General features: G+C 44.9%; 1 protein-coding gene across 4 annotated transcripts in view; it reads right to left on the bottom strand.

The window, feature by feature from the left end:
• dync1li1 (dynein, cytoplasmic 1, light intermediate chain 1) overlaps positions 1–27,573 on the bottom strand; it is an 81,627-nt gene that overhangs the window by 29,566 nt on the left and 24,488 nt on the right. For 2 of the 4 annotated variants that reach the window (XM_038797887.1, XM_038797885.1), the window contains exons 5-12: positions 19,559–19,725; positions 17,630–17,723; positions 15,896–16,031; positions 14,391–14,502; positions 13,785–13,844; positions 12,364–12,408; positions 10,711–10,831; positions 4,182–4,292 (exon numbers count right to left, since the gene is read on the bottom strand). In XM_038797887.1, the coding sequence (XP_038653815.1) occupies positions 4,182–4,292; positions 10,711–10,831; positions 12,364–12,408; positions 13,785–13,844; positions 14,391–14,502; positions 15,896–16,031; positions 17,630–17,723; positions 19,559–19,725 (846 nt within the window). The remainder of the gene's footprint in view (positions 1–4,181; positions 4,293–10,710; positions 10,832–12,363; positions 12,409–13,784; positions 13,845–14,390; positions 14,503–15,895; positions 16,032–17,629; positions 17,724–19,558; positions 19,726–27,573) is intronic. The other 2 variants (XM_038797888.1, XM_038797886.1) reach the window with 1 other exon arrangement.

The following is a 27,573-nucleotide window of genomic DNA, read 5'->3' as shown; positions in this document are numbered from 1 at the left end:
GAGAAGCCGGAGCTCATGGAGAGGAGGAAGGCCGATGTCATAGCCTTCGCCTCTCTGACTGCACGGCGGCAAATTTTGCTCGAGTGGCGGTCAGCATTGCCACTGGGGGTAGCGGCTTGGTTGGGTGAAATGTATGACTTCCTGTGATTAGAGAAGATAAAGTATGAGTTGAGGAGCTTAGCAGGGGAGTTTGAGAAAAGCTGGGGGATATTTGTGACCGTGTTTGAGGGGCTGTTCGTCGCAGGGGAGTGGGGGATGAAAAAGGGAAAAAAATCTGTACAGATGGTATACTTGATTGTTGGGAAGTATGTTTCCCGAGGTGTTTTATTTACTGTAACCTGCTTTGATACACGTTTGTAATAAAATACATCTAAAAAAAATTAATGCTACAGTCAAGTTACTGTGAAAAGCGCCTAGTCGCCACATTCCAGCGCCTGTTCGGGTCCACGGAGGGAGAATTCAGAATGTCCAATTTACCTAACAGCACGTATTTCGGGACTTGTGGGAGGAAACCGGCATGCCCGGAGGAAACCCATGGAGACACGGGGTGCACACAGACAGTGACCCAAGCCGGGAATCAAACCTAGGACCCTGGCACTGTGAAGCAAGTGCTAACCACTGTGCTACCGTGCCGCCCACGTGTGGAGTGAACTCATAGCATTTCTATTTACTAAATTTGCAAAATTAAAGGAAACAATTTTTGAATTTACCCAACCATGCAAATCTTACCAACAATGTTAGTGCAAAAAGTGGGATATTACTTCCCATAATTTTCTCAAATTGCCCTGAAAGGTTTTGAAGTGTGGCATGGTGGGCATAGCGGTTAGCATTGTTGCCTCACAGCATTGAAGACCCGGGATCGATCCCGGCCCTGGGTCACTGGCTGTGTTGAGTTTGCACATTCTCCCCGTGTCTGTGTGGGTCTCACCCCCACAACCCAAAGATGTGCAGGTTAGGTGGATTGGCCATGCTAAATTGTCCTTTAATTGGGAAAAAAAAAGAATTGGGTACTCAATTTAAAAAAAAAAAGTTTTGAAGATGAACAGTTCCATGGCATGTTTTGATTATGTGTTGTGTGAATAGCCCTGGTATAGCTGCATCAATAACATTGATTCCAGTATTGGTTGCTTGTCAGGCTTCAGGTTTTTGCCTCCCAGAAGATTGCATTACGATATAGTTATGGTGTACAAACGGAATAACTGTGGTTTAGAAGACCTATAGCCATAACCACTGGAAAACTCAAGTTGACTAGTGCACTTGCTCAAGTCAGAAGATTTTGGGTTCAGGTCCAGCTTCAGCTATTTGAGTACAAAATCTAAGATGACACACTGGAGAAGTGCTGAGAGAGTGCTGCAATGACATAAAAAATAAGATGTGAAACTAAAACCTCTTACAGTGACTGATGTAAAATACCCATGGCACCTTTTTGAAGAACAGCAGGGGAACCATCTCTGGTGCCCTAGCCAAAATGTATCGCTCAATCAACATCACCAAAAAAAGTGACCTGGTCTTCATCACCTTCTGTTTGTGGGAGCTTGTTGTTTACAAACTGGCTTGGGTGGGGTTACTGGGTTATGGGGATAGGGTGGAGGTGTTGACCTTGGGTAGGGTACTCTTTCCAAGAGCTTGTGCAGACTCGATGGGCTGAATGGCCTCCTTCTGCACTGTAAATTCTATGCAATCTATGGCTGTTGTGTTTTCTACATTACAACACTGTCTATACTTCTAATGTAATTCAATGATTGTGAAGTACTTTGGGACAAAAGGCACTATTAGAAATCCAAGTCTTTCTTTTATTTCAATGTTCAAAGTAGACATGGTCCAAGCTTCTGTTGAATTTTACTTGGGATAACTTCAATGTAAAAACAAAATCCAATTAAGGAGCAATTTAGCGTGGCCAATCCATCTCCCCTGCATATCTTTGGATTGTGGGGCGAGACCCATGCAGTCACAGGCAGAATGTGCAAACTCTACACGGACAGTGATCTGGGGCAGGGATTGACTCTGGGTCCTTGGCACCAGTGAAGCAGCAGTGCTAACCACTGCACCACCGTGTCGCCCCTAAAGTATGTAAAAAGTTAATGCGCAGTCTTACTACAATAATTTACATCTAGCTTAGAGGAATAGTTTATATCACAACTAATGCTAATAGTGGGGAAAATGATGGAGGAATATAAAAGGTTTCATTTTTCTATCAAAAGTTAAAACCACAATAGCTTCTTGGCCTTTTGGCTAAGATGAGCGCGAGGTCTGGTGTAATGCCTGGATCTCTCTTGTGGGGATTGATTTTTGGAGCAGGCAAGGAGCTGGAATAGGGGTTTGCCCCTGTCTAGACTCTTGAGCTCTGGCTTTGTAACTCTGATAAAGTAATAAAACCACAAGACTTTCTGGCAATGTTTTCTAGTTGGATCTCTCATTCAGGGCATAAAGCATATTTAGTAAATTGGATTCATTATATGCATCATTAAACAGCATGGGTTTTCTGTTTTTAAAAGGAGGACCCATAATCACAATTCTTTAAACTCAACTGTTGATCTTGTTTGAAAACAAAATACTGCATTTTGAATATATTTGATTAACTGTAATTTAAAGTGTTTAAGTTTTCTGTCAGCATTTTCCTACCAATCTGAAAAAAAAATTACCAGTCAAGTTGCTCAACATGTATTTCTGCAGATGTTCTGAAAGAAATTATTCTCAGAAATATCTTATAATGACAAGTACCCTAATGGACAGAAGTTATTTTGTAAAATTGTGAGACATCTGCATTGTCAAGAACTGCAGCAACATCCATTTTCCACTTTGGCCACCCTTAAAAACTTGGATTATCAACTTGCATACCAAAGACAAACGTTTTGTGATGGCTTTCCCGTTCCCAACCCTTTAGAATCTGTACGAAGGACATTTATAATGAGAAAAGTGATTGGGTTCATTATATCAGGAGAGGGGTTTCACAGAGAGACTTTTATGTCAAATCTAAATGTAAATCAAACCCAGGTGCCAAAGTGGAAAATAGCACTCAATGCCTGGCAATAGTCGCTTTGGGTATCTGATACACTTAGGTTTACGACCCTTAAACAGAGGCTGGAGTAGTTGAAAATTTGGAAGGTATGGTCGAAATAACACTCTCAAGGGTTGAAACAGTAGGAAGTTGGGTTGTGGACAATGAGGGTTGCAAGGAACTGATAAGAGATTGCCTCATGGAAGAAGAGACTCAGATGGTATAGTTGAGTGTGAGATCATTAATATGGTTTGGAGAGTTTAATCAGAAGGAGATAAATTTAGGTAGCACAGGAAGTCACTGAATAACTTAGCAGGATTTCTTCATGTTTGAATTTATTTGGTATAGATTAATGATCCAAAGGAAAATCAGTAAATATCTATTGCTGAACATACATACATATTATATATGGGAAATTATTTGGTGTAACTACGTCGGGTGGGGAGGGGGGGGGGGGGGGGGGGCAGGGCCTGCATCCCAGGTGGGATTGTAAGGTTCAAGAGTAGGAGGTTCAGGAGGAAGAGAGCAAGGAGATAATCAGAAAGGACAGCTAAATGTGACATCAAGGCTTGGGGATGCAGGGGACAATGAAATAAGACAAGATTAGTAGTATTGGAAACTTGTTACACCCAGTAAACTTTCTCCCTTTAGCTGCCATGTTGAAATTTGGCCAGCCAAAGTTTAAAATGAAGATCTGAAGCACATAGATTCATTAAAATGCTTAAAGAGCAACCTACCTCCTGGCTCTCTCCCATTGCAATTAAAACTGGAAATGGGAGAGTTCAAGGCAGGTTTTAAACAACTCATCAATCTAAACCAATCTAGTTTTTTTTTAAAGGGGGTTAGAACTCTCCACTCCAATCAGTTATGTCTCAGCTGTGACTGAGCAATGAAGGAAGCTCAAATGGGAGCATACTTTTCAAAATATCTATTTCCTAAACTCGCTAATTCTTTTAATGTGAAGATTCTGCAATATCAACATGTGAAAAAGCTTTTATTGCATTTAACCAATTTACAACTCCTTTTGGATTCCAATCTCTTGACATTTGTTAAAATACTTTAAAATAATGCAATTCATGTCATTTTTAACTATGAGTTAAAAGAGGCTTCAAAATAATTTGGAATTGCAATATGCAAAGCCCAATCGTTAATCTCCCTTTTAAAGAGAAAATCGATTGCTTACCACCTTTCTTTGCAGAGCCTTGTAAGTTACTAGCAGCTCCTCCAGGAGAGCCAGTCTTTTTGCTGAGAAGACTGTTGAAGAAGTTTGCCAAAACACCTTCACTTGCAGCGCCTGAAAGTGCAAAACACAACGGCATAATTTTTTTGAATAGAATAAAATTGCAAAGAGAAAGTTCATTCCAAAAACTGATAACCTAACAATCATAACTTTATATTTATTCAGAGCCAGGGCGGCATGATGGCGTAGTGGTTAGCACTGCTGCATCACAGCGCTGAGGACCCAGGTTGGATCCCGACCCCAGGTCACTGTTTGCACATTCTCCCAGTATCTGCATGGGTATCACCCCCACAATCCAAAAAGATGTGTAGGGTAGGTGAATTGGCCATACTAAATTGCCATTTAATAGGAAAACAAATAATTGGGCACTTAAAATATACATAGTTATTCAGAGTTGCATAAATTAGCCCACTTAAATGTCAAGCTGGACTTCCAGTGGCGGCTATGAGGGAGTAAGTCACGCATTTGGTGGCTCTCGCTCCGGTCAGACTTTAAGACCTTTTCCCCCGACTTTTTTGAACTTTTGAGCGCTGGAGTGAAAAACAATAGCATTCTAGATCTGAATCCATACAGAGTTGTATGGACTTAAGGAGCAGAAGGGAGCGAAAACAGGCGAAGAAGGGGCTGAACAAAGGTGGTGTGGAAGCTCAAGTGGGAGGAAAGATGGCCGATGAACGGACCACGGCAAGGACGGTCCAGACAGCACTGGACAACATGCTGCAGGTCATGAAAGAGAGCTTCAAAGCACTGAAGCGGATAATTTGGAACCGCTCCAGAAAGTGGTGGAGCGACTTGACCAGAGGCTGGATGCTCAGGACAGGAAGGTCCAGGCACTGGAGAAGACAGTGGAAGAGCAGGCGGATTTCCAAACGGTAGCGGACGAGGAAATTAGTAAGTTGAAGGAGCAGCAATCAAGGCTGATGGACAAGCTGGAGGACCTGGAAAATAGGTCTCGCTGGCAGATTCTGAGAATCATTGGGCTCCCGGAGGGGGCCGAGGGAGTGGATGCCACGGCATTGGGGGGGGGGGGGGGGGGGGGGGGGGGGAGGAGAAGAGAAAAAGAGAGAGGGAGAGAGAAAAAGAGAGAGGGAGAGAGACAAAGAGAGAGAGAAAGAGAGAGAGAGAGAGAGAGAGAAAAAGGAGAGAGAGAAAAGAGAGAGAGAAAAGAGAGAGAGAAAAAGAGAGAGAGAGAAAGAGAGAGAGAGAGAAAGAAAGAGAGAGAGAGCGCGCGCGAGACACAACACGATGGTGGCCAGGTACCATAGGATAGTGGACAAAGAGCGGGTTCTACAGTGGGCCAAGAGCACGAAGAGCTGCTCATGGAACAACAGTGTCCTGCGCATCTTCCGAGCCAGGAGGGTGTGTGAGAGAGTGGGGAAATGCATGCAGGACTACCTGCAGGTCAACGGTACAGAAGCAGTCTCAGCAGCAGTGCTCTGGGAGACGCTGAAGGTGGTGGTGAGAGGGGAACTGATCTCAATCCGAGCCCATAGGGACAGAACGGATAGGGCAGAGATGGACAGACTGGCGCAGGAGTTGACACGGACGGATAGGGAATATGTGGACTCCCCGAGGGCAGAGCTACTTAGGGAACGACGGAGACTGCAGGCGGAGCTGGGAGCGCTATCCACTGGGAAGGCTGTAGAGCAACTCAGAAAGGCCAGGGGCGCGGTGTACGAGTGTGGAGAGAAAGCCAGCAGAATGCTTGCACAGCAACTTAGGAAGAGGGAGGCGGCCAGGAGATAGGGACGGTAGTGGACGGGGCAGGGAACCGGGTGGGAGACCCGGCAGGGTATTCAGGGACTTTTACAGTAAGCTGTATACCTCGGAACTCCCCACGGGGCCAGAGGGGATGAGGCGCTTCTTAGATGGGCTGACCTTCCCAAAGGTGGGAAGGGGGATGGTAGAGGGGCTGGGGGCCCCGATTAGAGCTAAAGTAGTAATGGGGGGCCTGAAGGCCATGCAGTCGGGTAAAGTCTCGGGGTCGGACGGGTATCCAGTGGAGTTCTACAAAACGTTTGCGGGTATACTGGGGCCGGTGCTGCTTAGGGTGTTTAACGAGGCGAGGGACAATGGGGTGCTACCCCCGACGATGTTGCAAGCCACCATCTCGCTGATATTAAAACGGGACAAGGATCCGGAGGTTTGTGGGTCCTATAGGCCAATCTCCCTGATTAATGTAGACGCTAAACTGCTGGCCAAGATCCTGGCGTCCAGAATCGAATACTGCGTACCGGATGTGATTGTGGAGGTCCAAACGTGGTTTGTTAAGGGCAGGCAGCTGATAGCCAATCTAAGAAGGCTACTCAATGTGATTATGATGGCCCCGGAGGGCAGAGAGGTGGAGGTAGTGGTGGCAATGGATGCCGAAAAGGTTTTTGACCGGGTGGAGTAGGACTATTTATGGGAGGTGCCGGGACGGTTTGGGTTTGGAGAAGGCTTTGTGGACTGGGTTAAACTGCTGTATCAGGCCCCGGAGGCTAGTGTAAGGACGAACAGGACGACATCGGAGTATTTTAGACGACACCGCGGGACAAGACAGGGATGCCCCCTCTCTCCACTGCTGTTTGCGTTGGCCATAGAACCGCTGGCAATTGCTCTGAGAGCGGCAAGGGGATGGAAGGGAATGGTCAGGCGGGGGATAGAACACAAGGTCTCGCTCTACGCGGATGACCTGCTTTTGTGTGTGTCAGATCCAGCGGCAGGGATGGACGGGATTATGGAAATGCTAGGGGAATTTGGCCGGTTTTCGGGCTACAAGTTGAACATGGCAAAAAGCGAGATGTTTGTGGTGTAGGCGAGGGGTCAGGAGAATAGGCTGAAGGAGCTACCATTTAGGCTGGTTGGGGAAAGTTTTAGGTATCTAGGGATACAAGTGGCACGCGACTGGGGTAAGATGCACAAGTTGAACTTTCCAGACTGGTGGAGCAAATGAGGAGCTAGTTTCGGAGGTGGGATGCACTCCCGCTGTCACTAGCGGGGAGAGTACAGACGGTGAAGATGACGATCCTCCTGAGATTCCTGCTTATTTTTCAGTGTCTCCCTATTTTCATTCCGCGGTCCTTCTTTAAAAGAATCAATAAAATCATCCTGGGATTTGTTTGGGTGGGGAAGTCCCCGCGGGTAAAGAGGGGGATGCTGGAACGGAACCGTAGCGAGGGGGGGGGGGGGGGGGGGGGGGGGCTGGCGTTGCCGAACCTCAGCAACTACTACTGGGCGGCTAACATAGCCATGATAAGGAAATGGATGGTGGGTGTGGGGTCGGGGGGGTGCTTCGTGCAGGGGCACCAGCTTGGCAGCCCTGGTCACGGCTCCCCTGCTGCCCCTGTACTCCACCGGCCCTATAGTGGTGGCGGCTTTGTGGATTTGGGGCCAATGGAGGAAGCATGCGGGGGAAGTGGGAGCATCAGTCTGGTCCCCAATATGTGACAACCACCGATTTGTCCCGGAGAAGATGGATGGCGGGTTTCGGGTGTGGCGGAGGGCTGGGGTGGGAAGGATGGGCGACTTGTTCCTGGAAGGGAGCTTTGCGAACATGAGGGTGCTGGGGGAGAAGTTTGGGCTGGTGAGGGGGAATGACTTTCGGTACTTGCAGGTGCGGGATTTCGTACGTAGACAGGTCCCGTCCTTTCCACACCTTCCATCAAGGGGGATCCAGGACAAGGTAGTTTCCAGGGGTGAGGTAGGAGAGGGGAGAGTCTCGGATATTTATAAGGAGCCTATGGGAGCGGAGGACACAGGGACCAAGGAACTGAAACTCAAGTGGGAGGAGTTTGGTGGGGAGTTGGAGGGAGGCGTATGGGCAGACGCTCTGAGGAGGGTAAATGCAACCACAACATGTGCCAGGCTCGGCCTGATTCAGTTCAAGGTGGTTCACTGGGCCCACATGACGGTGGCCCGGATGAGCAAATTCTTTGGGCTGGAGGGCAAGTGTGCTAGATGTGGGGGAGGACCAGCGAACCATGTCCACATGTTCTGGGCGTGTCCAAAACTCAGGGGATACTGGCAGGGATTTGCGGACGTCATATCCCGGGTACTGAAAACAAGGGTGGCGATGGGTCCAGATGTGGCGATTTTTGGGGTGTCGGAAGACCCGGGAGTCCAGGAGGGGATAGAGGCCGACGTTGTGGCTTTTGCTTCCCTGATAGCCCGGCGACAAATACTGTTGGCCTGGAGGGACTCAAAGCCCCCAAGGACCGAAGTATGGCTGTCGGACATGGCAAACTTTCTCGGCTTGGAAAAAATCAAGTTCGCCTAACGGGGATCACTATCGGGGTTCGGCCGGAGGTGGCAATCGGGGCACAGGGTTTGGATTTTGTTTATTGTCACGTGTACCAAGGTACAGTGAAAAGTATTTTTCTGCGAGCAGCTCAACAGATCATTAAGTACATGAAAAAAGGAAATAAAAGAAAATACATAATAGGGCAACACAAGGTACACAATGTAACTACATAACACCGGCATCAGGATGCACAGGAGTCCATTCAGCCTATCAAGCTTATGCTGGCACTTTCAATGAGAAATCCAGTTACTTGTTCCCAGTCGTCTGCAACTGTTTCTCCTTAAAGTATTTTCCTTCAAGTATTTATCCAATTCCTTTTTTGAAACCCACTATTTAATCTGTATCCACATCCCATTCCAAATCATAATTACTCAAGTTTAAAAGAAAGTTTGCCCACAATAAAAATACACCTTTCACTATATAATCTTGCTGCTTTGGTCCTATTCGAATTATTTTGCTAAATTCGGTCAGCTTGTCTTCCACTTACATTTCATAAATTCTATTTCATTTGCTACTTCCAATTGGCTTACACACACTTGCCTTTCTGCATGTGCTGTACTTTTCCTGTACGTCTCAGACGTTGCTTTAAGAATTAAATAATTTGAATCTCCTTTTCATACAATTTGTGAATTGTAGGAGTGCAGATTAGGGTTGAGAGGGATAAACCCTCAGAAGCTGGGATATGTGAATTAAGAGAAAATATTGCTAGTGGGTAAAAAGTCCTGTTGCATTTTATTTCTATTTGTTCCTGGGATGTGCCATTGCTGGCAAGGCAAGCATTTACTGCTCATCATTAACTGCCCTCAAGTGAGCTATCATCTTGAAGCACCACAGTCCAAGTGGTGTAGGTAGACCCACAGTGCTGTTAGGGAGGAAGTCTTTTGTCCCAGTGACAGTAAAGGAACAGCGATATAATTCCAAGTCAGAATGGCATACGACTTGGAGAGGAACTTGCAGGTGGTGTGTGCTGCCCTTAATCATCTATGTGGTAGAGGTCACTGGTTTGGAAGGACACTTGGCGAGTTGCAAAACATTACGTTGATACTGGTTATTGAACCAAGTGGGGAGGCATTGGGAATTAAGGGGCGATCTGCCAATGCGGAATTTCTGGAAAATCAGGTGGGTGAATTTCCAGTCAAAGTGGTGGAATGCGAACTATTACAAGCCAGAGAATGCAGCATGGAGCTGGGGAGGTTCCAGGTGGCTCACTGTTATTTTCTTAATGCAACAGGACAAAAACGGTAATAGAATATAAATAAACATGTTGTTGCCAATGTTACCCATTTCCAAATAAATGTACTTCAAAAGTACTTAAATGTCCAAGAACTAAGGGATATCCCTATGACATGAAATTCAAAGGGCAGAATTCTCTATTCCTGATGTTAGGTGCTGGCGTCAACAGAGAATCCATGGGTGATTCACAACGGGAAAATCAGCACGAACTCCTCACTGATTCAGGTAAGGGGCTAACATAGGCGGTGCGCTGAACACCCGTGGATCGTGTGGAAAATGGCCTGGGAATCGGCGGTCTCAGGCTGCGCAAGGCTGATAAGCTGCACCGGTCGAGTTGGAAAACATAGCGCCGGCTGTGCTGGAGCCCTAATCTGCCCAGCCCGACCCCACAGCCCACCCCTCCACCAGGCCCTAGCAGAAGCCTCCAGTCAGCGGCACGGATCCCAGACGAGTATGGCGGCGCTGGACAATGTCCACAGCTGGCACACCAGGTTCCCAACCGCTGGGACCACAGATGGCCTGCGCCGTCGGGAACTCAGCCCATTGGGGCGGAGCATCGCAGGTGAGCCGGCTGCGCACGCACGGATGACGCTGATTTGGAAGGGGTGGAGCATCGCGATCCGCTGTCAAACCGCTGCCGGCCCCGAATTCGGTGTCGCAAGCCATTCTCTGCCCAATTGTCAATCCCGATTTTGGCATCGGCCTACGGAGAATTCCGTCCAATAAATATACAAATATAATTAGATTTGTTATTCTTTACATTTGCCCAAACTTAATTTCATCTACCAGTGTTCTGTCTACTTACATAATTTATTAACTCATTTAGACCCCAGAAAAATAACACTTTTGTTGATGATTGGATGGATTTGCAGTATTATATTTAAAAACAAGCAGTTATACATTCCGAATGATGCAAAGGATGGGACATATTAAAAGGGTTTAAAATCGTTCAAGTACCTTTTATATTGGGATCAATCTTTTTATTTCCTGCTTGAATAGGAGTTACATTAACAACATTGGCACTTCCAGATCGGCTTGGTGTTCTTGGCGAACCTCCAGCAACTCTTGTTGAGGAATCCTGAACAAAAATAAGTGAGTAATCAGGATCTACAACGAACTGCAGAAATGAAAAAATGGTGGCTGATGTATTCCTATGAAATTTGACACTATTTCTGGACATGCAGTCTTTTAAAAGTTCCTCCTTTCTTCTGAAGATCTCGATTGTTCGGCAATGTCAAGTTATAAAAGAACTAGTTGCTTTCTGGTGTCTCAAGCTAGCAGCCATTTGCTTTTGGCATAATGAAATGAAATGAAATGAAAATCGCTTTTTGTCACGAGTAGGCTTCAATGAAGTTACTGTGAAAAGCCCCTAGTCGCCACATTCCGGCGCCTGTTTGGGGAGGCTGTTACGGATGTTGATGTGTTATGTTGCTGTTTCTTAACCAAAGGAGGACATTAAAGTTGAGCCCAGTTCAGTCATCAACTAGCATTTATACCCACACATGTTCAGCATTAAGGACCAGTAATAGTGTGTAATTTTCCTCTCCCTAATTCAGGGGCACTATCAGTTACTGTTTTCCTGGCTGACATAAATTACCTCCATAAAGGATAGGGTACAAACCAGGGACTTTATTGATTTGCACAGTTCAATCGTTAACTGAAGTAATTCACAGAATCATAAGCCGATCCCTAGTCATGTTGACTTTTAACAACTGGACAAACCTTGCTTTAATTCAAACCCAACATTTGAACCAGAGTGTTGCCGCCGGCGCTGATTAGCGTGCGATTCGCATTTCCGATGGGGGCGTTATTCAGTGGCGGCGTTATTCAGTGGCGAGTGAGGACATGGAAATAGCCCAACACTTTGCCGGCATGAATTCAGAGCAATTCCCGATCCAGAAGGAGCTGTAACCATTGAAGCTGGAGTTAGGGCTAAAGAGCCTGTCAGCTGGAGCTGTTTACAAGTGCTCCACTTACCACACACCCACTTCAACCACAGAGATGGCTCACAGAAGACCTGCTTCCCGAGTTCGGGAGTTTGAGGTGGACCCACAACTCACCCTCTTCCCCAGGATGGGCTGCAAACTCAAGCCTGTCCTCCTGAAAAGTGCCTTGGAGGTGGTGGCTGAGGCAGTCAGCAGTGCCAGCCTTACCAGGAGATAGCTGGTGGTCCGGAGGGGTGGGGGCCACCAAACCCTTCCATTTATCCGAGCACCTCAACACTAAGAAGCTGTTCCAAACATTACATGAAATTATGCAATTAAAAAACATATTTTCCTGGTCTTTAACAACCAAATTCAGTAATCAAAATTAGAATAGGCCTGATTAGGTTTAGAATTTTGAACGGCATTTTCGGTGAGCGCGCAAAAAAAAAAAACAACAACAAATGTACAACGCTTTGATCTTTACGTCTCATAGGGACCCATCTTCAAAAAAGAACATTTAGCTAACCTCTATTTGGAAAGAGAGCATTGTTCTTAATTATTTTTTTCTATTGCATGCAAGTAAACTGTAATCTAGTGATAATTGGTGGATGTAGGGTGGGAAGAGGAAATATGTTAGTGTTTGATGAGAAACAACAATGCTTCTTATGGAAAGACATATACTTACCAGTGGTCTTCCTGTTGAGAGAGGTGGCTGTTTTGCTAGAAAAGACTGCAAGTAAAACAATATACACAATTATTACAGTAGGAATTCACAAATCATGGGCGGGATGCTCCGTCCCGCCACATTTCTGCCTCACCACGCCGGCGGGGTTCTCCATGACGCAGGCCAGTCAATGGGGTTTCCCATTGTGTGGCAGCCCCACGCCATCATGAAACCCCCAGGCGCCGGCAAAATGGAGCATCCCGCCGGCAGAGAATTCCACCCCATGTTTCTCCAATTGCCAAAACAATGTCAGAAATATTTTTTAAAGGACACTTTCCTTCATTGAAATTTTTTCAAAAAATGGAAGCAGAAAAAATTATATAGCAAAGGAGGAACAACTTAATGAATCATAAAATTTATATTCATTCTGTAATTAAACATCTTGAAAGTTAATTTTACCCATTCCACATACAGATAAGGTAATTTGCTCCACGCAAGCTCCTTCCATTTTACCTCATCTCACCCTTTTATACACATCCTTCAGTTCTTCATTAAAAAAATAATTTATGGGACATGGGCATCACTGGCAATGCCAGCATTTATTGCCCAACCCTACTTAAGAAGGGGGTGATGATCTGCCTTCTTGAATCATTGCAGTCCACGTGGTGAAGATGCTCCCAGGGTGCCGATTTTGACTCAAGACAATGAAGGAATATATACCTCTTGATTTGGCTTAGTCTCCATACTTTGATATTGTACTTTTGGCTATCAATGAAAAGCAGTTATGCAACTTTGAAATAAACAAATTACTGAGCATATTGGTATCCACATCAGCTTTCATGTAGCAAGATTGGATTGAAAGAATAAATCTCCCTCCAAGGTGTCTCAGTAGTACCTCAACCATAAACCCTGAAGAGCAGCCAATGGTACAACAGTATACCACTAAATCTGTACTTCCCAACTGAGGGACACATGTCATGCTCAACCTTTCCAAACAGCAGAGAGGAAACTTTGTAGGCTGAGATGGACTTGAGCATTGACACCATCAACCCTTTAGTTAGTTCCTTTTGCTTAAAAAAAATCTCTGCCTTGATTTTATTTGACCACAGTCATCTTGTGCGCTTAAACAAGGCTGTGTTCATAAGATCATTGTAGAGCGAGACATACTTGGCAACTCATGTTAATCTTTAATCTGTGTATTTGTTAAACTCTCCAGAGTTTATGGTTGAGGCAATACTGAGAGGGAGATTTATTCCTTCAATCCAATCTTGCTAGATGAAACCAGATGTGGACACCAATATGTCGGAAATAGAAAATGTTGTATTTCCAGCACAAAAAAATCATCGCAATGAGTGCGTGAAGTTATTTAAATAAAGGTAAAGAAACTCTAGTAATTGATACATAAATATCTAAAAATATATCGTATAAATGAAATGTTTTACCTGTTGCTTCATAAGAAAGACTTGATCATCTTCTGATAAAATTTCCTTTTCATGTACAAACTGCAAGAAAAACAGATTGCCAAAATTTCTAGCCTACAACAAAATTCATCTCGATATTTAGATTGCAAAACATTCCACTTGGCAGTGGAAAAACAATAATTTAATATCTGAATAATATTTCAATCTTATTATACTTCCCCTCTGTTCAGCTTTTGTATGTAAAGATGGACACGATCATTTGGAAATGCAATAGCCTGTGTAAAAAGCCATCACTTTTATGGATGGACAAAGCATTTGGTAAAGAATTGCTTCAGTGCAATCTTCTGAAAAGTGAAAATGGAGCTTTAAATTACTGAAAATCTGGGATGTAATTGATCATGGAAAATTGTGAACCAGTATCAGTCAGATATGCAATTTAACGTGAATCACAATACTTTTGATGTATTGGCTCAAAATTGTAAGAATGAACTGTAAGGAGTCTTCTACTTCTCCAGGTTATTGGAACTGTTATTATAGCTTAGTCAGATACCAAATGTTAAGTTAGAATCTCAAATGTTGGTCAGCATGATTTGATACAATTAATATTATCTGAGAAAAATAAATCACCTTTCTTACTGGAGGCTTCATAATGCCATCTTCAAATCTGTCATCAGCTTTTAAAGACTGGAAATTTTCATGCAAAATTCCTATTTTTTTTTCATTGTCCCATCCTGCAGGACTATAAGAGAATATATTTGTTTTCAAAAAAAAGCAAAGCATTAAAACACCAAGAATCCAAAATGTTTACAGCACATCTATTAATAAAGACTAACAAACAGCATCAACTGTAAACTGTGCTTGATTTTTTTACTTCTACAAAAATTGGATCAAATCAACTATTTTGACATTAATTGTATAGCCGAAGTAAATCAATGTGGCCCCACAACTTGATAGACAATGATAAACTGAGAAAATAGAATTTGTGATTGCAATAAAAGCTAGTAATGCCAGGAAACCTAATGCTAACCAACAAGATCACAATTGGATGGCATCAAGGTGTAGAGATATTTCAGATTCTCTTGGTTGCCTCAAAGAAAATGTACTGTCTGCGAAGTCTAGACATGGAAAACTAAGCTCTTCTCATAACATTCAAATGGAGCTGTACATACATCAAGTCAAGGACTGGAGGGTGACATGAAACAAACTAGGGAGAGCAATGCAAATATAAAAATATACAATGGGTTTTTTGGTTAAGAAAAGCTCTTGTTCTCTAGTTAGTGGATGTCATGGTAGTACAGTGGGTCACACTGTTGCTTCACAACTCCAGGGTCCCAAGTTCGATTCCTGGCTTGGGTCAGTGTGTGGAGTCAGCACCTGTGTCTGCAGGTGCTCCGGTTTCCTCCCACAAGTCCCGAAAGACATGCTGTTAGGTAAATTGCATATTCTGAATTCTCCCTCTGTGCACCCGAACAGGTGCTGGATTGTGGTGACTAGGGGCTTTACACGCTAACTTCACTGCAGTGTTACTTGTGACAATAAAGATTATTATAGTATTGAGGAGTTACCTCTGCACTCTTGTACTCCTTGATTTGCAAGTCTGCGTAGGTTTCCTGGCATTCAGCATGAATGCACAGTATTCATTGCTGGAGACGCAACTTATTTTACAGCATCTTTTACAAAAGATGCTTAATGACATGCATTTAAATTTTGTTTTTTTTGTGGGCAGCACACTGATGCAGTGGTTAACACTGCTGCCTTACAGTACCGAGGTCCCAGGTTCGATCCCGGCTCTGGGTCACTGTCAGTGTGCAGTTTGAACATTCTCCCAGTGTTTGAGTGGGTTTCAACCCCCACAACCAAAGATGTGCAGGGTAGGTGGATTGGCCGCGCTAAATTGTCCCTTATTGGATCAAATGAATTGGGTACTCTAAACTAAAAATTTTTTTTTTTTTTTTTACCTCATTTAGGGCAGAATTAAACAGGATAGCTCATGTAAATTACCATAAGAGGTTAAATATTTTTTGAAATTTGGGAAGTAAAAATAAGTTTCAGTTCCAAACAAGTTTTCATTTCAACCCACAATTTTTAATAAGAACATCTGCTACAATTTGAACTCAAAACTTTAAACTTACATAAATACTGCATCTTTTTCCACAACTAGTACTGGCGAATGGAAAGGAAACCCATATAATTTATGGACAAGGTATTTATACATTAAATCAATATTTTTATTTTCCTTTATTGAAGTATAAATAAGTGCTGCACCATCTAAAATGTCTGCATTAAGGAAGATGTCATAAGATATCCATAGACCGAGTATGCAACGATGATTTAACAAAGTGATTAGCATATAGCAAAGCCATTTATCATACAAAGTTACACAAATATCTATCAAGTACAATGAACGTTCCTGGTCCAGTGCAACAATGAGATGAGAGCAGGGCCATGTAGAAAGCCTTCCAGTAGTTGGAATCATACCTGACACAAAGGAAGGTAAATCATGGTTCTTGTGCCTTAATTATTGCAGCTGTGTTACTGCAGGAATTCCACAGGGTAGAGCTCAGCCTATGGCTGCTTCCTTCTCCCCATCATCAGCTTGGGCTGATGTTTATAAAAAATAAAAAAATAAAAAAAAAAGTGTTCTGCACCTCCCATAACCCCATAAGTTAGCCAGCCTATTGTCTGTAGTCAGCAGATATGGGCAATAATTAAAGTTAGACTAACAAGTGGTCAGTAACAGTCACTGCAGCAAGTCACCTAGTTTACTTCAACAGCCCTCCCCTTTCCCACAATAGCTACGTACACAAAGTGCAGAATCTTGGAATATCATAAAACTCCAAGTCACGAACCATTGTAACTTGGGTTTTCCTTCATAGACGTCGAGATAGAATCACATAATTCTCCATCTAATCCAACAAAGCATCAACATCACAAGCCAGTGGCCCAACAACAGCATCAATCTCACTTCCCTTCCCTCATTCGTAATTGCTAAAATAGAGTTGCTTCGTTACATTGACAGAATCTTTATAAATGACAAATAGGTTAAAAATGTGAAGCAGCCAAAGTTTTAATTCAGTATTTTTATGTAGAATGATTAAATCAGGGGTGGGCAAACTACGGCCCGCGGGCCGCATGTGGCCCGCCAAAGGTCTTTATGCGGCCCACCAAGTCATTAAAAAAAAACGTCGAGGGCCGAAGGGCCTGTTCTGTGCTGTACTGTTTTCTGTTCTATATGAGGCGCCCAGAATCATAACCGGGTGAAGTAATTATTTTACTTAATATACTATGCGGCCCTTTAAAATTGTGAATTTCTGAATGTGGCCCTTGCACGGAAAAGTTTGCCCACCCCTGGATTAAATGGAGGGCAGCACAGTGGTTAGCACCGTTGTCTCACGACACCGAGGTCCCAAGTTCAACCCCGGCTCTGGAGTTTGCACATTCTCCCCGTGCTTGCGTGGGTTTCACCCCCACAACGCAAAGGTATGCAGGGTAGGTGGATTGGTGATGCTAAATCGCCTTTAACTGGAAAAAATGAATTGAGTACTCTAAATTTATAATTTAAAAAAACTAATGATTAAATAGAGTTTACAGTTCCATCAATTTTAACATGCACTTTCCTTTTATTGTAGATCATCACTTTCTGCATAATTTGTGCGTTTTGCGCTCCGGAAATAATTTCTTTAATCAGCTAAATTTCTTTTTGACTGGGAAGAATTTTTCAAAATTTTTCATGATACACAATTCTTCTGAATGAAATGAGCATCACAATGTCAGAGCTTTTCACAAGCAACACTTGACATATTTGCCGTTGGAAAGTGTGGCTACGTCTGTATCATTTACCGTATCGAGAAGAGTATAAAGGATACACTGTAGGCAGAACCTACGGATGTGTGATTGAATGAAGTCAAAGTGTTCATCTCTGTAGTCATGTTCCTTTTCCAGTAGGCTAATTGCATCACACTGTAGATAACACATACAGAATAATTGTAAGTTACTTAGAAAGAAATAAACCAAGAAAATGTGGTGTGCTCACCCACTCATCTAGCATTTAAAAGTTAAAGTTAAAAATAAAAAACTTACCTAGTTAAAGCCATAGGTATCAGGTGAACTGGCATTGCAAACTTCTAACACTCAATGGAATCTGTTTTGAATGGTTATGGCAAAGAATGGCAAGGACTCCTTTTGGTGCTGTAAACTTTCAGATGGCAACCCACATAAGGGAGCATTGATTGTCAAGTGTACTGATTACCAATAACATAGCATCTTACTCACTGGGCAGTCATTGAGACTCGCCGTAATCAGACATACTGGTTTTATTAGCAATCAACATTTGGTGTGAGGGCAGCACGATAGCGCAGTGGTTAGCACTGCTGCCTCACGACGACGAGGTCCCAGGTTCGATCCTGGCCCTGTCCGTGTGGAGTTTGTACATTCACCCAGTGTCTGCGTGGGTCTCACCCCAATCCAAAATGATGTGCAGGGAAGGTGGGTTGGTCACACTAAATTGTCCCTTAATTGGAAAAAAAAATTATTGGGTACTCTATATTTATTTTAAAAAGTCAACATTTGGCGTATTGAATTCAATGGAATGTTGAACACTTCTTTTCGGGCTCCATAGCACTTTAAAAAGTAGCACAGGTATCATCTAAACTCTATGTTTATTATGCAGGGAAACCATCTGCTAAATTAAAGATTTGTCCAGGAGAGTTTAAATTGAGATATTGCCAAATACATGGGGAAACACACATTAGAATAAATTTTAAGTGAATTTTCATTTTGGGAGGACTAATAGGGCAAGGGAATATACAATGAATGGTAGGACACTAAGAAGTACAGAGGATCAGAGGGACATTGGTGGGGCATGTCCATAGATCCCCAAAGACAGCAGGACAGGTAGATACGGTAGTTAAGGCACATGGCATACTTGCCTTTATTAACTGAGGCACAGAATACAAGAGCTGTAAGGTTATGCTGGGTCTGTATAAAATGCCAGTTAGGCCACAGCTGGAGTACTAAAGAAGGTGCAGAGGAGATTCACCAGAATGTTGCCTGGGTTGGAGCATTTCAGCTATCAAGAGAGACTGGATCGGCTGGAGATGTTTTCCTTGGAGCTGATAAGGCTGAAGAGGTAACTGATTGAGGTGCATAAAATTGAGGGGTGTAGATAGGGTGGATAGGAAGGAACTTTTCACTCAACGGCGTGGTCAATAACCAAGGGGCATAGATTTAAGCTAAGGGGAAGGAGATTCAGAGGGGATGTGAAGAAAAACTTTTTTCACCCAAAAGGTGGTTGGAATCTGGAACTTTTAGCACAGGGCTAAATCGCTGGCTTTTAAGCAGACCCAGGCAGGCCAGCAGCACGGTTCAATTCCGTACCAGCCTCCCCGAACAGGCGCCGGAATTTGGCGACTAGGGGCTTTTCACAGTAACTTCATTGAAGCCTACTTGTGATAAGAAGCAATTTTCATTCATTTCATTCAAAGAGTGGTAGAGGCAGAAGCCCTCAACATTCAAGTATTTAGATAAGCACTTGAAATGCCATAACTTACAAGTCTCCAGGCCAAGTGCTGGAAAATAGGATCAAAGTCAATAAGTGCTTGATGGCCTTGTGGAAATGATGGGCCGAAAGGCCTCTTTCCGTGCTGTAAAAGCTCTCTGACTAATTTCAAACTTTTGCAGTTATGTATCTGGGTATATATTTCAGAGACCGACAGTCATTACCGGTTAAAAATGGGACAAAATATTCAAGCAAAACTATTTGATGGAGCAAATTTTAAGACTTTTCAAACACAAACCTTAGTGCAAACTATCAGGACTGGAATCCCAAGATTATGTGTAAGTGTATTTGAACCGAGAGGCAAGACCACACTTTCTTCATCTGTTTCTTGTGATACATTTCTTCGTTGTGGTGAAACTGGTATTTCCTTATCTGGCTCTTCATATTCTTGAAACTCTTTCACCACTATATGTAGAAAAAAAAAGTGATACAAAATTGCATTCAGTGGCTTCATGAGCACATTTTCAAAATTTGCATTTTAACGTATGCAATTTAGCTCATGCAGTTTCTCATTCACTTGCTTAGATGAGTTCAGCTCCAAGAACACAAGTTAACATCATTCAGGACAAAGCAGCCCGCTTGATTGCTCCCCCTTCTACAAACATTCAAACCCTCCACCACCAATGACCAGTGGCAGCATGTGTATCATCGACAAGGTGGACTTCAGTAATTCACCAAGATTTCACAGGCAGCACCTTCCAAACTCACGACCACTACCAAGGACAAGAGCAGCAGATACTTGCGAACTCCACCACTTGGAGGTTCCCCTCCAAGTCACTCACCACCCTCAGTATTGCCCTTGTCCATTCCCCCATTGCCCCAAACTTTTCTTCCCCTTCCATCACAGAAGGTGCAATCCCCTGTCTCTTTACCTCTTCCCACCTCACTGTCCAAGGACCAAAACACTTTAAGCAGGAAATCACTCGCACGTCCTTCAACTTAGTCTACTATATTCACTTCTCTCAGTACGGTCCTCTCTACATTAGAGCAACTAAACATAGGATGGCTGAGCACTTTGCGGACACCTTCGCAAGCATGACCACACCTTCCTGTTGCTTGCTATTTCAACTCGGCATCTTGCTCAGGTGCCCACATGTTCATCTTTCGATTAGGCACATCACAGACTCCTGGGCTCAACAGAGTTCAACAACTTAATAGTTTATTTGCTTTTCAGCTCCCTGGCCTGCCCCAGCACAGCCCCACTCCTCCCCTGTTCAGCCACTTGCTGTTAAGTTGCTCCCATTAAGATACTACCTTACCTTTCCGCTATTAGTACTCTCCATTCCTTAATGGCACAATTCACACTCCCCTGTCTTATGTCCACGAGAAATTAGTTTGCCCTCACCTATCTGTGTTATTCTATTCTGCCCCATCTCCTCTGCCCCCTTTCCAACTATATAGTTTGTTCCATTTCTACCGTTCTTCAGTTCAGTAGAAGGGTCATTTAGACCCGAAACATTAACTCTTTCTCTCCATAGATGCTGTCAGACTGGCTGAGTTTATCCAGCATTTTCTGTTTTTAAGTCAGGAATGTGATGGAATATTCTCCACTTGCCTGGCTGAGGGCAGTTTCAACAACACTCAAGCAGCTTGACAACATCCAAAACACTCCATCCACCACCTTAAACATTCACTTCCTCCATCACTGATGCATGGTGGCAGCAGTGGGTAGCATCTACAAGATACACTGTGACAACACACCAAGGCTTCTTCAACGTCATCTTCCAAACCCACAGTCTCTACCACCCAGAAGGACAAGGGCAACAGATGCATGGGAACACCATCACCTGCAAGTTCCACTTCAAGGCACACACCACCCTGGCATAGAACTATATTGCTGTTCCTCCAAAGCCATGCACCATCCTGGCTTGCTGTTTCTCCACTGTTGCTGGGTCAGAATTCTGAAACTGCTTTCCTAACAGCACTATGGACTACAGTGGGTTTACAATGGTTCACCACTACCTTTTGAAGGGCAATTATGGATGACCAATAAATAAATAAATACTGACCTAGCCAGTGACGACCACACCTCGGGAAGGAATAAATCAAAAATGTTACAATGAGTTCCTTTGTCTTGTTCAACTGTGTTATTAAATCATGTGGTTGTTTGGCAAGTGCAAATCTTGAAGAAAACTTTACTCTATCTGTCACCATCAGCAAATGCAACAAAGACTATATCCACTTATCCATGCAAAATTGTCTTGCTTTTTGACATCTATTATTTAACACAGCTTTTACAAACATAAGTATACTTCCTATCCATGTGAGTGAATAACAATTACGATTATTGTGGCCAATTGTATCCAGTTCCTCCTCCTTAACTTCAAGTTAACTTTAATGCTGCCGAGACCCAATGGCCAGCTATTATTGTCACTGTAGTAATTTTTTTTTGACACCTTGTGGCATTGTTCGCAAGATTAAACGGCTTTATTGCAAAGAGCCGAGCTAAAAAAAATGAAATAAAAAATGGTTTAGACAGCCATCAGATAACATGCAATTTTCTCTTTACTATTTGAAGCACTGGGAGAGAAATCAGAATCAGCTACTTTTTAAACTACTATTTTTCTTTTTATTTACCTTCCAAATTCCTCTCTGAAGATGTTAAATCTTGCCGAGGTAAGATCATGAGTGCTTGCAACTTTATATTTAATTTGTCCAAATAGCCATTTTTCACACGTGAACCAGCAAGCTAATTTAGCATGGCTGGTATCAAAGTTAATCTTTTTCTTTCAATAGATAAAAGGTAAGACACAGGCAAAAAAAGACATTGGACCACTGGAAAACGTGGCTGGAGAAGTAATAATAGGAAACACAGAAATGGCAGAGGAACTGAATAGTTACTTTGCATCAGTCTTCATGGTAGAAGACACCAGTGAGATGCCAGAGCTCCAGGAGAATCAGGGAGCAGAGGTGAGTGCAGTGACCATCACAAAGGAGAAGGTTCTGGGGAAACTGAAAGGTCTGAAGGTGGATAAGTCACTTGGACAAGATGGACTGCACCCCAGGGTTCTAAAAGAAATAACTGAGGAGATTGTGGAGGCATTGGTGGTGATATTTCAGGAGTCACTGGAGGCAGGATGGGTCCCAGATGACTGGAAAGTGGCTCATGCGACACCACTGTTTAAGAAGGGAGGGAAGCAGAAGACGGGAAATGAGAGGCCGGTTAGCATGACTTCGGTCATTGCTAAGATTTTGAGTACATTATTAAAGATGAGATTGCAGTATACTTGGAAGTGCATGATAAAATAGGACTGAGTCAGCACGGCTTTGTCAAAGGGAGGTCATGTCTTCCAAATCTGTTAAGAGTTCTTTGAGGTGAGGACTCTCCACAAGCTTAATTTTACCAGGCTTGTGGAGCAGATGGAGGAGGAATTTAAAAGGTGGGACATGGTGCCGCTATCGCTGGTGGGTAGAGTGCAGTCCGTCAAAATGACGGTGCTCCCGAGGTTCTTGTTCCTTTTTCAGTGCCTGCCCATCTTTATCCCTAGGGCCTTTTTTAGGAGGGTGACTAGCAGCATCATGAGCTTTGTTTGGGCGCATGGGGCCCCGAGGGTGAAGAGTGTCTTCTTGGAGCGGGGCAGAGATGGTGGGGGGCTGGCGTTACCCAACCTCTCGGGGTATTATTGGGCGGCCAATGTGTCGATGGTGCGCAAGTAGGTGATGGAGGGGGAGGGGGCAGCATGGAAAAGGTTGGAGATGGCGTCCTGTGGAGGCACAAGACTGGGGGCCCTGGTAACGGCGCCGTTGCCGCTCCCTCCTATGAGGTATACCACGAGTCCGGTGGTGGCGGCTGCCCTCAAGATCTGGGGGCAGCGGAGGCAACATAGGAGGGAAGTGGGGGGGCTCGATGGAGGCCCCGCTGGGGGGGGGGGGGAACCATCGGTTCGTCCCAGGGAACACTGATGGGGGGTTTCAGGGTTGGCACAGAGCGGGCATCAGAAAGCTGAGGGACCTGTTCATTGATGGGAGGTTTGCAGGCCTGGGAGAGTTGGAGGAGAAATTTGAGCTCCCCTCGGGGAACGTGTTCAGGTACCTGCAGGTAAAGGAGTTTGCTTGGCAGCAGGTAGAGGGATTCCCTTTGCTGCCCGCGAGGGGGGTGAGGGACAGGGTGCTTTCGGGGGTCTGGGTCGGACATGGGAAGATATCTGATATCTACAAAGGTAATGCAGGAGGTGGAGGAGGCGTCAGTAGAGGAGCTAAAGGCTAAGTGGGAGGGGGAGCAGATTGAGGATGGGACATGGGCAGATACCCTGGAGGGGGTTAACTCTTCCTCCTCATGTGCGTGGCTTAGCCTCATCCAATTCAAGGTGCTGCACTGGGCTCATATGTCCGGGACTAGGATGAATAGGTTCTTTGGGGTCGAAGACAGGTGTGTCAGGTGTTCGGGGAGTCCAGCGAACCATGCCCTTATGTTCTGGGCATGTCCGGCACTAGAGGAGTTCTGGAAGGGGGTGGCGAGGATGGTGTCGAGGGTGGTAGGATCCAGGGTCAAGCCAGGCTGGGGACTCGCGATTTTTGGGGTTGCGGTGGAGCCGGGAGTGCAGGAGGCGAGAGAGGTGGTGTTTTGGCCTTTGTGTCCCTGGTAGCCCGGCGGAGGATCTTGCTACAGTGGAAGGATGCGAGACCCCCAAGCGTGGAGACATGGCGAGTTTTATTAAGCTGGAGAAGGTCAAATTCGCCCCGAGAGGATCGGTACAAGGGTTCTTTAGGTGGAGGCAGCCTTTCCTCGACTTTCTGGCTCAGCGATAGGGAACTAGGTCAGCAGCAGCAGCAACCCGGGGGGAGGGGCCGTTGACTATGACTATGTTTATTTAATTTAAATTTATTTTCAAGTTCTCTTGTTTACCGGGTTTGGGAGGGTGCTCGATATATGCGTTGCTACGGTCTTGGGGGTGTTATGCTTATTATGTTGTTTTATTGTTGCTTGTTACTGTTTGTTGTTATATATTTTGTAAAAATTTTCAAAAAAAATTATTTTATTAAAAAAAAAGAGTTCTTTGAGGTAACAAGGAAGTTAGACAAAGGAGAACCAGTGGACATGATGTATTTAGATTTCCAGAAGGCATTTGACAAGGTGCCGCATAGAAGATTGTTAAATAAGTTAAGAGCCCATGGTGTTCAGGGTAAGATCCTGGCATGGGTAAAGGATTGGCTGACTGGCAGAAGGCGAGAGTGGGGATAATGGGGTCTTTTTCAGGATAGCAGCCGGTGACTAGTGGTGTGTCTCAGGGGTCTGTGCTGGCACCACAACTTTTCACAATATACATTAATGATCTGGAAGAAGGAACTGAGGGCACTGTTGCCAAGTTTACAGGTGATACAAAGATTCATAGAGGGACAGGTAGTATTGAGGAAGCTCGGGTGCTGCAGAAAGATTTGAACAGGTTAGGACAGTGGGCAATGAAGCAACAGATGAAATACAATGTGGAAAAGTGTGAGGTTATGCACTTTGGAAGGAGGAATTAGGCATAGACTATTTTCGAAATGGGGAAAATCATTCGGAAATCAGAAGCACAAAAGGACTTGGGAGTCCTTGTTCACGATTCTCTTAAGGTTAACATGCAGGTTCAGTCAGCAGTTAGGAAGGCAAATGCAATGTTAGTATTCATGTCGAGAGGGCTAGAATACAAGAGCAGGGATGTACTTCTGAGGCTGTACAAGGCTCTGGTCAGACCCCATTTGGAGCATTGTGAGCAGGTTTTGGGCCCCGTATCCAAGGAAAGATGTGCTGGCCTTGGAAAGGGTCCAGAGGAGGTTCACAAGAATGATCCCTGGAATGAACAGTTTGCTGTATCAGGGTCTGTACTCGTTGGAGTTTAGAAGGATGAGGGGGGGATCTTATTAAAACTTACAAGATTCTGCGAGGCCTGGATAAAGTGGACGTGGAGAGGATGTTTCCACTTGTTGGAAAAACTAGAACCAGAGGACACAATCTCAGACTAAAGGTACGATCCTTTAAAACAGATGAGGAGGAATTTCTTCAGCCTGAGAGTGATGAATCTGTGGAACTCTTTGCTGCTGAAGGTTGTAGAGGCCAAATCACTGAGTGTCTTTAAAACGGAGATAGATAGGATCTTGATTAATAAGGAGATCGGGGTTATGAGGAGAAGGCAATAGAATGTTGATGAGAAAAATATCAGCCATGATTGAATGGCGGAGCACACTCGATGGGCCGAGGGCCTAATTCTTCTTCTATTTCGTATGGTCTTATTTTGCCTGAGCCAATGTTCACAGTTGATACCTTACCCAATATATAATCCAGTTATCCTTGTGGGAAAGTAAAGTGAGGTGGAGACCACAGCATCATTGTGCTTAAAGTGCCCTGCAGTATGTAGTAAGTTCACTTTTGTTGCATGTCATTTTATCATTTTAGGAAACCCTTGGCGAAGGCAACAAAGCACTGTGTTAATGGAGAACACAAAAAACTGGACTTCTGGTGGCAGCCATGAAGTGAGTGGTCAGACACAAGGTGGCTCCTGCTCGTGAATTTGGCTTTTGGCCCTTTTTGCCCGTTTAACGGGTGCTGTGCAGGTGGAAAAGTGTTGTAGTTGGAGAGTTTGTAGTCCTCCTCCGGTGTGGGATGTCTGGAGACTACAATACGAGGATTAAGTGGAGTAAGGAGTCTTCATCTGACTCAACGCCCTTGTGTCACAGGAGGGGAGAAAATGGCGGCGGTCTCTGCGTCATCATTGCCCTCTCTGTGGACAACTGAGAGGCAGGTGGACTCTCTGGCTGAGATGTTTAGGAAGCAGAGGCAGGCGGACATGGACGATCTGGCAAAGGTGACTAAGCCAATTCGGCAGCTCTGGACAGGGTGGATCAATGGCTAGAGGTACTGGACTTGATGATCCAGAAAGTGGTGAAAATGGTCAAGGAGCATGATGTCTGGACTTCCGGTGACGGCGGGCGGCAGGCAGCCACGCAATGGAGGGCTCCCGTTGGGGAACGGCATTTTCGGTGCTTTAAGCCCGTTCCCAGGGTCCATGGACGCAGCAGAAGCAGGGAGAAGGCACAGTAAAGAATAATGTCGAGGGTGAGCAAAAAAACGGCCGTAAAAAAAACAGTTGAAGGTCCGTCGGGGAGTGGAAAGATCACTGCAGGGTCACTAAGGAAAATGGAGGCTGGAGCACCAGGGGAGGCCGCATGCTTACGGCTGAGGAAATAACTACGGTGATGGCTGCAGAATTCGAAAGGCAGTTTATAAAATACATGGAGACAATGAGGAAGGAGATAAGGGAGGTTTTGAGTGTGCTGGTGGAGGAGGCGATTTCCCCGGTGACGACGGCGGTGGCAAGCACAATGGCGGAGGTGCCGGAGCAAGGGGAGGCGCTGAAGGAAGTGGAGGAGACATTATTACAGCACGGTGATCAACTTACCTCGATGGGGAAGGAGATGCGGAAGGTGATGGAGATTAACAAGGATCTGCGAGGAAAAATGGAAGACCTGGAAAACAGACCCAGGTGACAGAATTTGAGGATTGTGGGGCTGCCCGAAGGAGTTGAAGGGCCGAGGCCGACTGAGTATTTTGCCGTGATGCTGGCGAAACTATTGGGGGAGGATCCCTCCCGATATGAACTGGATCTAGCTCATCGGTAGTGGAGGCCTGTACCAAAGGCGAGTGAGCCGCCAAGGGTAGTGACTCTGTGCTTCCGTAGGTACAGTGTGAAGGAGAAAGTCCTGTGCTGGGCCAAGCAGACGCGGCTGGTGCAGTGGGCTGGAGCTGGTATACGTGTATACCAGGACTTTACGGTGGAGCTGGAGAGGAGGCGGGCTGCTTTCAACCGGGTGAAGAGGGCACTGTATATTAGCAAGGTGCGGCATTGTATATCCAGTGAAGCCGAGGGTGACGTACAAACTCAAGTACTTGATTTTGGAACGGCGGAAGCAGCGGAGGAGTTTGCGAAGGCAGAAGGACTGTGGCAGAGCTGAGAAATGGCCATGTGCTGATGTAACCTCATGACTGTATTTTCTTCTTTTTTTTTGTTTGTTTCACTGCGTGCGGGTGTATGGGCTAAAGGAGCCGATGTTGTATATATTTGGACAAGGGAAGTGAAGGGCTCTTTGGGATGTAGGTGGATATGCGGGGTTTGTGTGGTAAAAGGGGATTTCTGGGCTTTCCTAGGGCCAGGCAAGGGACCTGGGCTGGGGCCTCCAAGTTGGCCGGTTTAAGCCGGCCAGTGAACGGGAGTGAGGTGGGGCGTGGGGCTGCGGCCATCGGAGCCTGGCAGAACAGGGTCCGAGTGGTCTAGCCGG

This window comes from Scyliorhinus canicula, chromosome 5 (assembly GCF_902713615.1).
Source record: "Scyliorhinus canicula chromosome 5, sScyCan1.1, whole genome shotgun sequence".
Taxonomy (NCBI): Eukaryota; Metazoa; Chordata; class Chondrichthyes; order Carcharhiniformes; family Scyliorhinidae; genus Scyliorhinus; species Scyliorhinus canicula.
This window is presented reverse-complemented; position numbering and strand designations above follow the sequence as displayed.